The sequence below is a fragment of the Telmatherina bonti genome (assembly GCF_933228915.1).
Source record: "Telmatherina bonti genome assembly, chromosome: 22".
NCBI classification, from domain to species: domain Eukaryota; kingdom Metazoa; phylum Chordata; class Actinopteri; order Atheriniformes; family Telmatherinidae; genus Telmatherina; species Telmatherina bonti.
This window is the reverse complement of record NC_136631.1, coordinates 30,313,557-30,327,672: the sequence shown is the minus strand read 5'-3', so window position 1 is coordinate 30,327,672 and position 14,116 is coordinate 30,313,557. Positions and strand designations below refer to the sequence as shown.

General features: G+C 43.8%; 1 protein-coding gene across 1 annotated transcript in view; it reads left to right on the top strand.

Moving 5' to 3' along the window:
* Positions 1-250: 250 nt before the first annotated feature.
* rcor1 (REST corepressor 1) overlaps positions 251-14,116 on the top strand; it is a 21,967-nt gene continuing 8,101 nt past the window's right edge. Inside the window, exons 1-8 of the mRNA XM_079262491.1 lie at positions 251-872; positions 962-1,021; positions 6,908-6,988; positions 7,069-7,121; positions 9,993-10,154; positions 10,236-10,354; positions 10,436-10,514; positions 10,673-10,723. Of these exons, the coding sequence (XP_079118617.1) occupies positions 683-872; positions 962-1,021; positions 6,908-6,988; positions 7,069-7,121; positions 9,993-10,154; positions 10,236-10,354; positions 10,436-10,514; positions 10,673-10,723 (795 nt within the window). The 5' untranslated portion in view covers positions 251-682. The remainder of the gene's footprint in view (positions 873-961; positions 1,022-6,907; positions 6,989-7,068; positions 7,122-9,992; positions 10,155-10,235; positions 10,355-10,435; positions 10,515-10,672; positions 10,724-14,116) is intronic.

Genomic DNA, 14,116 nt, shown 5'->3' with positions numbered 1-14,116 from the left:
GGCGAGTAATGTAAACTACTCAGCTTCCAAGTCAAAGTTCACGAATTGTTGCGAATAGAACAACATTGTGGGAACCATCCCCATTTTTCATGTATTCATATTTATTTACATTACTTCAACTTAACTATATATTAATTATTTATCTGTTTTACTCCAGAATAACCTGATTTATTCCAGGTTAATGTGGATAAAACTGGTCTGGATTAAAGCCTGAAGTGCTGCAGTGATCCCAGGCGACCAGTGAGGGCAGTAGAGATCACTCTGATCTTCAGCTCGCATCGATCAGCCTCACGTGCTTCAGTCCCTCTGATCACTTTTATTGACAGGGTATCGGCGTTCTGGACCGTGTTCGGGCATGAGTCGGTCTGGTGTTTTGTTTCTGGTGTCACCTGGTCAATCTCCGGTCCAGCTGTTCGCCCCTAAACTTTTTGGACTCCTCTGAGCTTCGGCTAGCAGTTAGCATTGAGAGTTGCAGCACATCGATCTTCTTCCTCCAGACTTTTTGTCCCGGACGTTCATCTCGTTTCTGGCCGGACGTGAAGCTGCATTCCCCGCCGGACCTTCAGATCAGCTCCGGGGCTGGTTGCTGGTTCGATTCCTGTAGCGGGGCAGCGAAGCTAACAGGCTAATTGTTCAGAGAGTTAGCTGCTGGCTCCTAGCTCAAGCTGCTTTCGCCCTGCTCATGCCAGCGATGCTGGAGAGAAACCCGGAGGCTCCGGGGAAGAGGAGGGGCCGAGCCCCGGCGGGGAGCGCCAACAGCGGCCACGGAGCGGCGGCGAACCCCGGGGGGAAGCACCTGTCCGGGAATGGAACCAGCACCAACAGCTTCTGGGAAGAGGGAAATTCAGGCTCCAGCAGCGACGAGGAGCATGGTGGGTAGCCTCGGTCTCTCATACTGGGTACGTGTACTTCTGGGAACTGTTCTCAGCACGGCTCCATGTGTCTGTTTGCACGGCTGCAGGTGGAGGAGGGATGCGGGTCGGACCGCAGTACCAGGCCGTGGTTCCGGACTTTGACCCCGGTAAGATCTCCAGCATGTCTCGATAGTTTGGAGGTGGTGGTAGCCTCGAACAAGCTCTTAAACCGGTTCCAGTGTCAGATCAAGATCATGTCTCAGACCAGTTTAAGTTTCATGCTGATCCCAGTCTCACACCAGTTCCAGTCTCATACCAGTTCCAGTTTCATGCTGATCCCAGTCTCACACCAGTTCCAGTCTCATACCAGTTCCAGTTTCATACTGATCCCAGTCTCACACCAGTTCCAGTTTCATGCTGATCCCAGTCTCACACCAGTTCCAGTCTCATACCAGTTCCAGTTTCATACTGATCCCAGTCTCACACCAGTTCCAGTTTCATACTGATCCCAGTCTCACACCAGTTCCAGTTTAATTCTGATCCCAGTCTCACACCAGTTCCACTCTAAGACCAGTTTGTTTCATACTGATCCCAGTCTCAGACCAGTTTGTTTCATACTGATCCCAGTCTCAGACCAGTTCCAGTTTCATACTGATCCCAGTCTCACACCAGTTCCAGTCTCAAACCAGTTCCACTCTCAGACCAGTTTGTTTCATACTGATCCCAGTCTCACACCAGTTCCAGTCTCATACTTATCCCAGTCTCACACCAGTTCCAGTCTCATACTGATCCCAGTCTCACACCAGTTCCAGTCTCATACTTATCCCAGTCTCACACCAGTTCCAGTCTCATACTGATCCCAGTCTCACACCAGTTCCAGTCTCATACTGATCCCAGTCTCACACCAGTTCCAGTTTCATACTGATCCCAGTCTCACACCAGTTCCAGTCTCATACTGATCCCAGTCTCACACCAGTTCCAGTCTCATACTGATCCCAGTCTCACACCAGTTCCAGTCTCATACTGATCCCAGTCTCACACCAGTTCCAGTTTCATACTTATCCCAGTCTCACACCAGTTCCAGTCTCATACTGATCCCAGTCTCACACCAGTTCCAGTCTCATACTGATCCCAGTCTCACACCAGTTCCAGTCTCATACTGATCCCAGTCTCACACCAGTTCCAGTTTTGGGTAAAACTGGTTTTCATCATCAACTTCCTGAATCAGTTAGATTAAATCCAGAACATCCTGTTTCATTTTGATTTAGATGAATCTACAGCTGGTTGTAGAAAAAGTCCCATTTTTCTTAAAGGGGTGCTATTGTGGCGTCTGGAGTTTTCTGAGCTTTCTACAGTGTTACAGTGTTGAATCCTCATCAGACATGTGAACGACACTGTTTTTTATCACCTAAACGCATGTTTGAGTTTGAGTTCCAGCACGCTCGCCGTTTGGTTTCCATGGCGACGAAAAACGCGTCGTTTTAGAGAGTTTTTTCTACTTGGAAATCCTTGTGACGTCCCGGGGGATAAGGTTCGGTGATTGGTTACCTTCTACTGGTTAACAAGGGCATGTACAAATACATCAGGCGGGTGGAAAACGTGGGATAAAGTTATTTCCAACGATGGCTGGTGAGTTTACCAAAGAGAGACATCCTGCTGCATTCATTGCTGTGGGTTGCTGTTTTCCACTTCGTTTTCAGGGTCTGATTCAGGTTTCAACATGTAGGGCTGTATGCTATGTGTTGACATTGTATTTTGTTTTTTTATTGAGTTCATATTAGCCTAATCCTTCTGTTTATGACAGGGGTGTCAAACTCCAGTCCTCAGGGGCTGGTTTCCAGCAGGTTTTTGTTGTTTCCATGCTCAAACACACCTGATTCAAATCAAATGGATCTAACAGCTTCTTATCAACCGGTTCATTCATTTTGTTCAGGTGTTTTGAAGCATGGAGATTACAAAAACCTGCAGGATACCGGCCCTCGAGGAGTGGAGTTTGACACCTGTGGTTTATGAGATGTTACAATGACGGCGAAAGCAGTTGCGGTGCGCACTCCTGATGTAGCGCGGTGGCAGGAGGCGGGGCTTGTTCAGCGGTCGTGTTGCCATAATCGCTGTCGGTGTGAGTAGAAGTAGTCCTGCTGCTCCTCACTGGAGTCGGACTGTTTCCATCTTCCCCTCCCTGTGAGATTAGTAAAGATTTTTGTCTGATTTTCAGCTGGTTGAGAAGTTCTCTGGGTGGTTCCTCCATGTTCATCGGCACTCTGAGTGGGATCACCTGCGCGTGTGTCTGCATGTGTGTACCCTCAGCCATGGAAAACGCAGCTAAGACATACTATCATGCTTCAGATAACAAACATCAGATTGTTTTTTATTATGAAAGGAAGATGTGGAAACCTGTTCTAGTGGAAATGTGACTTTAAATGACCCTTTTTGGACTAGTCGGACTTCCGGTTCGAGATGGCAGCCTAAACTGCATCCGCCTCTGATTATAATCTAAAATAGCAAATAAATGTTGTAATAATATTGTGTTAAGGGGAAATTTGTAAGATAGTGGGAAAATGATGGAACATGCTAAAGGAAGAAACGGTGAAAAAAAACGCAAAAGCAGCGAGAAAGTTAAGGTGTACTTGGGAAGAATCCTACAACACTGTTGGAAGGAAAACAGCCACCAGCGGGACAACTTTAAAGACTAAATTAACAGGATAAAACTCTGAATTGAGGAGATGGAGAACAGCATCGAGGAGGCAGGAATAAATAGGCTGCTCACTGCGCAGCGAATCTTTGCAAACATGCAGAAAACTCAATATGAAGATAAGCTGATCGACCACGAGGAAAGATGAAGGAGGAGAATAACAGAAGAAACAACTTCTGTGTTTACATGGGAGTTTTAATTCTGAATAAAAGTTAATTCTGCTTTAAACTTGTGAAAAACGACCATGTAAACACTTAACTCCTAATGCTAATTTCTATTCGGAATTAAACTTAATTCCGAACAATTTTATTCCTCCGCCATGTAAACCTTCATTCCACTCTAAGTTAACGCCGGTCGTTCTGAGCATGCTCGTTACCTTGTCCTGTCCCGATGACGCGCGTTGTTTTACCTCCCGTGTTCGGTGGTCTATCTTTCTTCTCCTTCTCAGTTGCTGCAGAAAGTGAAGTAGTATGCTCGTGTTGAGCCGCTACTTCACATTTATAATAAAAATAGTGGTGAAACTGGTACTTATTATGTAGTTTTTATAATTTACGACTGAAAAGACGAGAAGCAGGGAGCCGACGTTGTTTGTTTCCGTTATACATCATACGTCACGTGCACCCTCTGTCCAATCAGAACCCTTCCCAACTCGCCGCTCTAAAGAGGAATTAAGTAAGGACGTGTTTCATGTAAACGTTCATTCGAAATTACTATCTTCATGTAAACTCGTAGGAGAACACGTTAATTCCAAATTATTTAATTCTAAATGATAAATTTTGGAATTAAAAAACGTGACGTAACCGCAGCCAATGTGACAGAAGATGTGAAAGATGCTCCTCAGAGACACCCTGGAGATCCTCATGACTGCAGACATAGGATGGAGAGAACACACCAAGCGGTAGCCCCAAGCCCACAGACACGAGTAAACCCAGATCGCTCCTGGTTAAATTTCATCGGTACGGATCAAAAGAAGAGGTGATGTACAAAGCAGGGCAGAAGAAGGAGATTCTCCTCAACAACTGAAGAGTTTTTATCGTTGCCACCTGGCAGCTATATCGGCAAAGTGAAAAGACTGGAGCCAGGTGAAACAAGTGGAAAGGATGCGCTTCCAGAGATGCTCTTCGTCTTTTACGAGGACAGAACACATCTCTACTGCTCTATCAGCGCGACTGTGAAGGACATGAAGGAGAAAGGATTCCCTGTCAAGGTTTTCCCTCCGCCAGCAGACGCATCACAGAAGATAAGCAGCCAAGAGTGGCGCGTGGCAGAAGGAGGGCTGTAGCAGGATCACAGACGCCAGTAAAAAGCTCCAAACCTTTAACACAAGTGAAAAAGTTCAGGTGTATGATCACGTGTAAGGTGAAAGCCACATTAACCCAACAAATGCAGATGTGACTACCACATGAAGTGGGACAGAATCACCAGAGGAACGTAGATAAACAGGACCTTCCCTTGCCTTAAAGTTTAAGAAGAACTTTTTCACTTTGTCTTCCTTAAACTCCATCATATAAAAGTCAGAGATCTGAAATATAAATAACCTTTTGTGTTCTGCAAGATGGACTCTCTGCCCTGTAGGTCTCCTCCCCCTCTTTACAGCTAAAGGGTATTTTTATAAGGACCTGATGCTGCAGTGTGAAAAGGGCAGAAATGTTTTCTGTTGATGTTCATGTTGTTTTATACCAGAGAGAGAGTTATAGAGTTGTGTAAACAATTTCTGCTTATTGAGTAGGATATCACATGAATATATCAACGTAATTCCCCCTCATAAAATTTAGCTCTGTTGGAAAAGCAACCCTTAACAGAGACAAACTGAGCTCTCTTCATTATTTGTCTTTTTATCATTTTTCATCTTGTTGTTTTATGACACAAATCGTCGGGATAGACGGATATTATCGCCATAGAAACAATTGGTGAGATGATGCAGTACGGATGCTGCATGATCCTCAGCGACGTGGTGTTTCTGTAGAAGGTTATGCTGCAGTCATCGTCACCTGCTGCCCCGTTGAGCTCAGGATGGAGCATTGAGCCAAAGTGTGGGTTTGGTGCAGTCCATTGGTTCCCTTAGCTCGGTCATTACTGATCAGCTGGTTTACATGAACACTTGTTATACAACGACAAATCGACTTTATGTTCACAAAACCTTGCAATGACTTTGTTGTGAAGTCGCTCTCCAAATAAAGTGGGATTCGGAGTGGTCCTGGCTCCGGTCCTGGCCCTGGTCTTGGTGCTGGTGCTGGTCCCGGTCCTGGTCCCGGTCTTGGCTTTGAAATCCCTTCAAACAGTTCTTATGCAGCCTTCATGTCAGGAATATCATCTGTTCCTGATTTGGTCCTACAAAGGCCACATTCCAGCAGGTTTTCCGTGTATTTCCGCGAATCTAACAGCCTATCAGCTTCCAGACAGTGGCTACGATTACATGATGTTTTTTAATTCGGAATTAATAATTCTGAACTAAATAATTTGGAATTAACTTATTCTGCTACGATTTTACATTAAAATAATAATTCCGAGTGAAGGTTTAAATTGAAAACACGTCCTGACTTAATTCCTCTTTAGAGCGGCGAGTTGGGAAGGGTTCTGATTGGACAGAGGGTGCACGTGACGTATGATGTATACCGGAAATAAACAAAGTTAGCTCCCTGCTTCTCGTCTTCTCAGTCGTAACTTGTAAAAACTACATAATAAGTACCAGTTTTGCCGCTATTTTTATTATAAATGTGAAGTAGCAGCTCAACACCAGCATACTACTTCACTTTCTGCAGCAACTGAGAAGGAGAAGAAAGACGGACCACCGAACACGGGAGGTAAAACAACGCGCGTCATCGGGACAGGAGAAGGTAACGAGCATGCTCAGAACGACCGGAATTAACTTAGAGCAGAATGAAGGTTTACATGACAGAGGAATTAAATAGTTTGGAATTAAAATGCAAATAAACCAGACGCTTACATTGGAATTAAATTTAATTCCGAATAGACATTTGTCTTGACATGGTCGTTTTTCATCAGTTTAAAGCAGATTAACTTTTATTCAGAATAAAACAGGAATTAAAACTCCCATGTAAACGTAGGGATTGACTCATTAGGAGCAGTGACACATGGAAAACCTCCTGGATTGTGGCCCCCATCAGACTGAATTCTCTCGGATCAGACTTGTTTTCTGTGAAAGTCACCTGTCACGTCTTTGATCTGACGATGAAACTCAGTTTTCAGCAGGTTGTGTTTGTGAAGCTCTTCGTAACCCAGACACGAAGCAGATTTCCTGAAACAGAAGGAAGTAATGTGTGTTCTGTTCCAGCTGATGTTGTCATTGATTCCTGATGCAGTGTGTGTGAGGAGATCGCATGTTTCTGTGTGTTTGCAGAAGTCGCCAAAGCTGCTCAGCTCAGGGAAAACCTGGGAATGTTGGTCTGGATTCCCAGCTGCTGCCTGAACCAGACTCAGTGTAAGAAAAAAACCAAATCCAGACATGTAGAATCAGAGACCAGTTTCATGTCTTCACAACGATTCTGTGTTTTCTTCTAGTGGACGAGTACATCGCCATTGCTAAAGAGAAGCACGGGTACAACATGGAGCAGGTGGGTGTTCATACCTGAACCACTTCCTCCAGCCTCCATCCTCCACCCCCACCCCCCCCCCCCCCCCCCCCCCCCCCAGCAGCCTCATTTATCAGCTACATGTAGAAAAAGACCTAAATTCTTACACACAATAAAATCCAGAATGTGTTTTAGTACAAAAAAACCTGATTTATTCTAACGTGTACACATACAGGTAAGTACTGTTGATAAATGTCACCTGGTCTGCATAACCTGCAGGTGTTTGCTCATGGTTCTGGTGTAGAAACATCACGTCCCTTCACGCAAACCGCTCGTGTCTCTTCACTGATGGACAGAAACAGGATTATTCTCATGTGGAGTCTAAAGCCAACGTCTCTGCTTAGTTCCCACATTCAAGTTCAGTAAACGTTTATTTTATACGATACATTGGAAGCTGCTCTTGCAAAACCTTACATGCAGGATGTAAATATTATTGAGCAATCTTCTGATAGAATATACATTAAACTAACAAAGATTAGTAAATAATTCCAGATCAAGGAGAGATATCTGTCATTTTCTCTGAAATAGAGAAATTATTAAATCATCTGATATGAAGCTTTAGGAACAACTAAAAAGGTTTGAGAAAGCATCACGCAGCATCTGAAGCAGGAGGACAGAACTCCTGCATCTCCTCAGCTGGTTTATGTTTGGAAGAGATGAAGCGAACTTGGTATCACACACATTCCCAGGCAGAAGAAGCATCCAGCGCAGACGGTGTAAAACAGCTCAGTGGTGGTTCTGTAACGTCAAACCACCTGGATATTCACCGAATAGTTGTTAGATTCTCAGTCAACGCAGAACTGTTGACTGAGAATCTAACAACCGGTGGGTAGGAGATCCTCCAGATCCCGATGACTCCAAAAGCTCAGAAACGTGTAACGGATGCTCCAAAGGGTTCACAGCACATGCTACATAATATGCATTCATTCCTAAATGCATGATCCTGGCCCAAAAGTTCATTTTGGGACATTTTATGAGAATAAAATAAAGTATTTTTTCTTCAGTTCTAATTGGGACGGTGATTCTGTTGAAAAGCAACGTCTGCTTTTACTGGTTACATATCATAGAATCATTATTTATTATTATTTTAGTCAGATTGAAGTTATTTCTGTGACTGATTTCTGTGTGAGTTTTTCTGTCACTGGCCGAATGGTACCAACAGTTTTGTCCATGTGTGTCAGTCAGGACGAAAGAAGGAGTAGCTTTTAATGCACAAGTCTAAAACACCACAACATGCAGCGAAGTGATGCTACACAGTGATGTAACTTGCAGAACTATGCGTGCATGTACAAGAATAAAGCACGAGTTCTCACTGACCATAGTAAAATTAGCAATATATTTATATTTACTCCATATTTGAATACTAATATATAAATCTATATTATTGATTTAATTAGTTTTATTTATAGCATTTTTATAAATGTCTAAAACAAATGTCATCTTTCTAACTTTGCATATAAAACTTCGTGGAGGATCCCAATTGGGAATATGTATTAGAAATATATATTTAATAGAATATAGGAATTATAGAGATGTTAACTAATTAATTGGGATTATTCACATATTAATTGTAGATCTGTTTCTGAATATACTCAAACAGGATATTTATCATGTTTTTAATACTTGTTCATTCATTCATTATCTAAACCGCTTAGTCTGAGGGTTGTGGGGAAGCTGGAGCCTATCCCTTTGGGCGATAGGCAGGGTACACCCTGGACAGCTCGCCAGTCCATCACAGGGCCACACAGAGACAAACAACCACTCACACTCAGTCCTAGGGGCGATTTAGAGTAACCAATCAACCTAACATGCATGTCTTTGGATGGTGGGAGGAAGCCGGAGAACCCGGAGAGAACCCACACATACGCGGGGAGAACATGCAAACTCCACACAAAAATGCCACTGTCTGAGCCTCTCCCCAGCCGAGGATCGAACCAGCGACCACCTTGCTGTGAGGCCACAGTGCTAACCACTATGCAGCCCATGTTTTTAATACTGTTGTACATAATGAGGTACTTTAGTTTCCTGTTACATTTACTCACCCAGGGTTGAATAGGTGGTGACATCCATGGTACATAAAGATGACCTTGGTTTAAAGCTTGAAAGCTGTCCTCCTGCTTCAGGACACCGTCCCACCTGTCCCACCTGTCTTACCTGTCCCACCTGTCTTACCTGTCCCACTTGTCCCACCTGTCTCACCTGTCCCACTTATCCCACCTGTCCCACTTATCCCACCTGTCTCACCTGTCCTACCTGTCCCACCTGTCTCACCTGTCCCACCTGTCTCACCTATCCCACCTGTCCCACCTGTCTCACCTATCCTACCTGTCCTACCTGTCCCACCTGTCTCACCTGTCCCACCTGTCCCACCTGTCCCACCTGTCTCACCTGTCCCACCTGTCTCACCTGTCCCACCTGTCTCACCTGTCTTACCTGTCCCACCTGTCTCACCTGTCTTACCTGTCCCACTTGTCCCACCTGTCTCACCTGTCCTACCTGTCTCACCTGTCTCACCTGTCCTACCTGTCCCACCTGTCCTACCTGTCCTACCTGTCTCACCTGTCCCACTTGTCCCACCTGTCTCACCTGTCCTACCTGTCTCACCTGTCCCACCTGTCCCACCTGTCCCACCTGTCTCACCTGTCTCACCTGTCCCACCTGTCCTACCTGTCCCACCTGTCCCACTTGTCCCACCTATCCCACCTGTCTCACCTGTCCTACCTGTCTCACCTGTCCCACCTGTCCCACCTGTCCTACCTGTCTCACCTGTCCTACCTGTCCTACCTGTCTCACCTGTCTTACCTGTCTCACCTGTCTCACCTGTCCCACCTGTCTCTCTGTCTTGTGTCTCAGGCCCTTGGCATGCTCTTTTGGCACAAACACAATGTAGAGAAATCTCTGGCCGACCTGCCGAACTTCACTCCGTTTCCTGATGAGTGGACGGTGGAGGACCGAGTGCTGTTTGAACAGGCCTTCAGCTTCCATGGGAAGAGCTTCCACCGCATCCAGCAGATGGTACCAGTATACCCACTTTGTGTTCCATCATACCCAGCTGAACAAGTAGAACCAGTCGCTAATGGGAGATTCTGTGTGTAGCTGCCCGATAAGTCGATGGCCAGTCTGGTTCGGTTTTACTACTCCTGGAAGAAAAGCCGCAGTAAAACCAGCGTCATGGACCGCCAGACTCGGAAACCAAAGAGAGAGAGAGGAGACAGGTGAGTTAATCATGCGCGAGCATCACTGGTCAACGCTACATTGTGATTGGTTGATAAGAAACATGGACTTTGTTTCTGCAGTGACGATGAAGCGGAGGATGGGAATGGAAATTCTCCCAGTGATTCAGAGCTGTACACCAATAAAGACAACAAGAAGGAGGTGCGTTTCCTACGTGTATGTCTATGCGAGTTATGGTGGCTGTTTTGTGAGTTGCCCTGGCAACGGGCTGAATTGGAATGAGCGAAAATGGTTGAATGGATGTTTTACTGGCTGTTTGTTGTTTTCCTGTTTTACTGACTGGTTATCACTGGTTTCAGATGAGTTCTGTTTCGCTGAGGTCGGAGGTGAAACCAGCTTCTGGTGTGAAGGTAAGATCAGATTTTCCATTAGTCAAGCTGATGAACCAGAGGCGGCAGCCACATGTTGGTGCCGTTGGTCTGTCTGTCTCCTAGCAACATAACTTAATAAATTATGGACGGATTTTGATTCAGTTTCAGGAAATCACAGACATGGAACAAGTGATTCAGTTTTAGGAATGATCTGGATCACTTCCTGGTTCCAGGATTCTCCTTTAAACTGGCTTGGCGGAAGTCTGCACTCTTAAAGTGCTTCTAGTTTGTTTTCAGTTTTTTTAACTTAAAGTTGTTTTTTTTACCTCCGCCAAGGAGGTCGTTTTACCCGCCGTTTATGTTTGTCTGTTTGTGTTCAAGAAAACTAAAGAAGTTATGGATGGGTTTTCATGACATTTTCAGCGGTTGCTGGAAATGCGAGAAGGGAGAACAGGTTTAATTTTGGTGGTGATCCAGATCACCATTTTGATCCAGGGACTTTTTAAAGGCCTTAGTGGAGATTTGCGCTCTCAGAGTGCTTTTATAGTTGTTAGATTAGACCTTTGGGCCAGACTGGGGGCGGTGCAATCATGGTGCCTCACAATATGATTTGACTGGATTTGATTTTGATTCAGAATGCTACGATTAGATTATCATACAGTTTTCAGGATTTTCATGCATATTTTTTCCCTATTGAGGGTTTTTCTCAGTCTGTGGTTGCACTAACACCACTTTATTCTCCATTCAGTATTGTAGCGTATTATCATTAACGTTAACCTGGGATCCAATGTCTGAGCGACAGTGGGTGTTTTAATTATTAATTCGCTGTGTCCTTAGACAAGCGGACGATCTTGGGGCACCACCCAGCCCTAAATTTGTTATACGGTCAGGCAGGGAATACCGTAATATGACAATGATATTTGTCTAGTAACAGATAACCATCAGTCTCAAATTACGCTTATTGTAAGTTCTCGTCAGAGGGAACACATCACTTCCTTAAAGATCTATCACGCTACCGCGACTTCTTACAATATAACACACTTTATTAAAAACCACACCGGTTAAAATCATCAGGTACAAATGAAGTTAATAATGTAAACCAGAAATAGCGTCAGCAAGCATCAACTACTGAATTAGCCAAGATGAGAGAGAGGGAGGGAGAGAGAGCGAACAGAGAGAATATGGAAGCTCGAGCCGAGCCAAAAACACAAATGTAAAATAAAACTATTAAAGGTAAAGTTATGTAAGCAGCTTACATAACTTACACAACTAGGAAGGTTGGAAAGATGGCAAGTCTAATGAAGTTAACTAAATATGTCAGGGTAGACTATCAGGCGGATACCGGGGGAATGGATTTAAAAGGGCAGCTTCTGCTAAGACACCAGCTGGATCGGAGACAGTGGAATAATGGGTCGGCCTTACTTCAGCGCCGAACCTTGGGTCCAGTGGGCAAGGATTCAGTGGTCGTCCTGATACCTGTCCAAAGGGGACTTCCACAGAGGTCAGGAGCTCGCCTGGAACCGCCTGGTTTGACGTCTGAAGCTGGACCCAACTCCGATTAGAATCCACGGGTCGCGGGTGCCGGCAAAGTCCTGATCAGCTGGAGCAGTAACGTTCGGGTCGTCCGTGCGTTACTGGTCACAGTCTTTGTGGGCTGGGAGAGCAGCTTTGATGGTGTGTCAGAAGCAAAAATTGTTCAGCCAGAATTGGATGAGTTTTCTGGTGTTAAGCAGTCGAGCAAGCTTACTTAATAAAAACGAACATGACGCCAGACAAACAAAAACATGACTAAAGCAAACATCAAACGAAAACGAAAAGAAAAAAAAATAAGAGAGAAACGAAAGAAAACGAGAGAGGAAAGAAAAGGGAAAAAAAAGGTAAGAACAAAAGAGCGAAAAACGAAGAAGAGCGAGTTCCGGGAAGACCCGCAGTTAAATTTGCCGGCGCTCTGGGGCGGACTTTAGCTTATCCAATCAGAGCGCAGGGGTCAGGACATGGGGTCTGAAGGTTTGGTCAAAATACTAAGTTCTTGGGGAATTAAACTTAACATTTTTCCAACCTCAAAACATGTCTATAAAATCCATCTGTAGATGAGAAGAAGTATGAATGATACTTATAAACATGAACCTTAAAACAGTTTTGCTGCTGTCAAAAGGGGAAAAGGTTTGTTAACAGGTACAAGACATTTCAAGACATTTCATCGATGATTTTCACTTTCCACGGACCTGGTGGGTCAAGAAATCATTTCCACACAACAAGTTCTTACTTTGAGTCAGAGTAGTTAATAACAACAGCAGATAATATTAATCACTGTGTATTTAATCAGCCTGAAATGCCTATCTCAACCTGTTCAAGGGTGTCTGCTAGATGGCGCCATTGCTCCATCCAAGGAATCACAGAAATTAACTAACTTGTTAACTTCTGTGGATTTCACATCAGAAAAACGGTTAAAGTCTTGGATTAATTGAGAAAGGAAGAAGAGTCCATTTATCCAGGTGTGCTGAGGATACATCCAGTATTTTATACAGTTTAGAATTCAGAGCTTAATGGTTCTGCTCTGGAATTTGGTCCTTGTGTGCTGTGGATACAAAGGGACCTCCTGGGATGATGGACAACAGGCTCTTACCAGGTTCCAACTTCAAAAAGGGTGCCACAGTCTGTCTGTGTAGACATTTCCTACCAGGAACAAGATAAGACCAGCAGGGTTCCTGGTTTAACGTGGAGGTCTGTCTACCCGGATTAAGATGGATCTGATTTTTTAGGGCTTTCATTGAGTTCTGTTTTGGAGATGTGTGGATGGACTTCCTTTTGAAGTAGAAAGTCCTGAGTCCTTATCTGGTTTGGGGGTTAATTCGGCCTTGGGGGTTGCTACAGTATCCATTAATTCAGTTCAAACAAACAAATTTATATCTGCTATTTATGTCAACCCACAAATAAATTGAACACATACCAAACAAGCTGTTCATTCTGACAAAACTTTTCCATGTAATCTCCAGGAAGAATGTGTTGGCAGTTGTGAAGAACAAGCTCCTCCAACATGGGCTAGAACGGAGCTGTTGTCACATGTTTATTGTCTTACTAGTAGTTTTTATTTGGCTTTAGACAACTTGCAAACAGGAAAAACATATGAAGTCCAAAAAAAATAATAAATGAAAGTGGATAAAACCTGAATCTGCTTCCAAACTCTAATATGCATATGTATGTATATGTATATATATATATATATGTATATATATATGTGTATATATATATATATGTATATATATATATATGTGTATATATATATATATGTGTATATATATATATATGTGTGTATATATATATATGTGTGTATATATATATATGTGTGTATATATATATATATGTGTATATATATATATGTGTATATATATATATGTGTATATATATATATGTGTATATATATATATATGT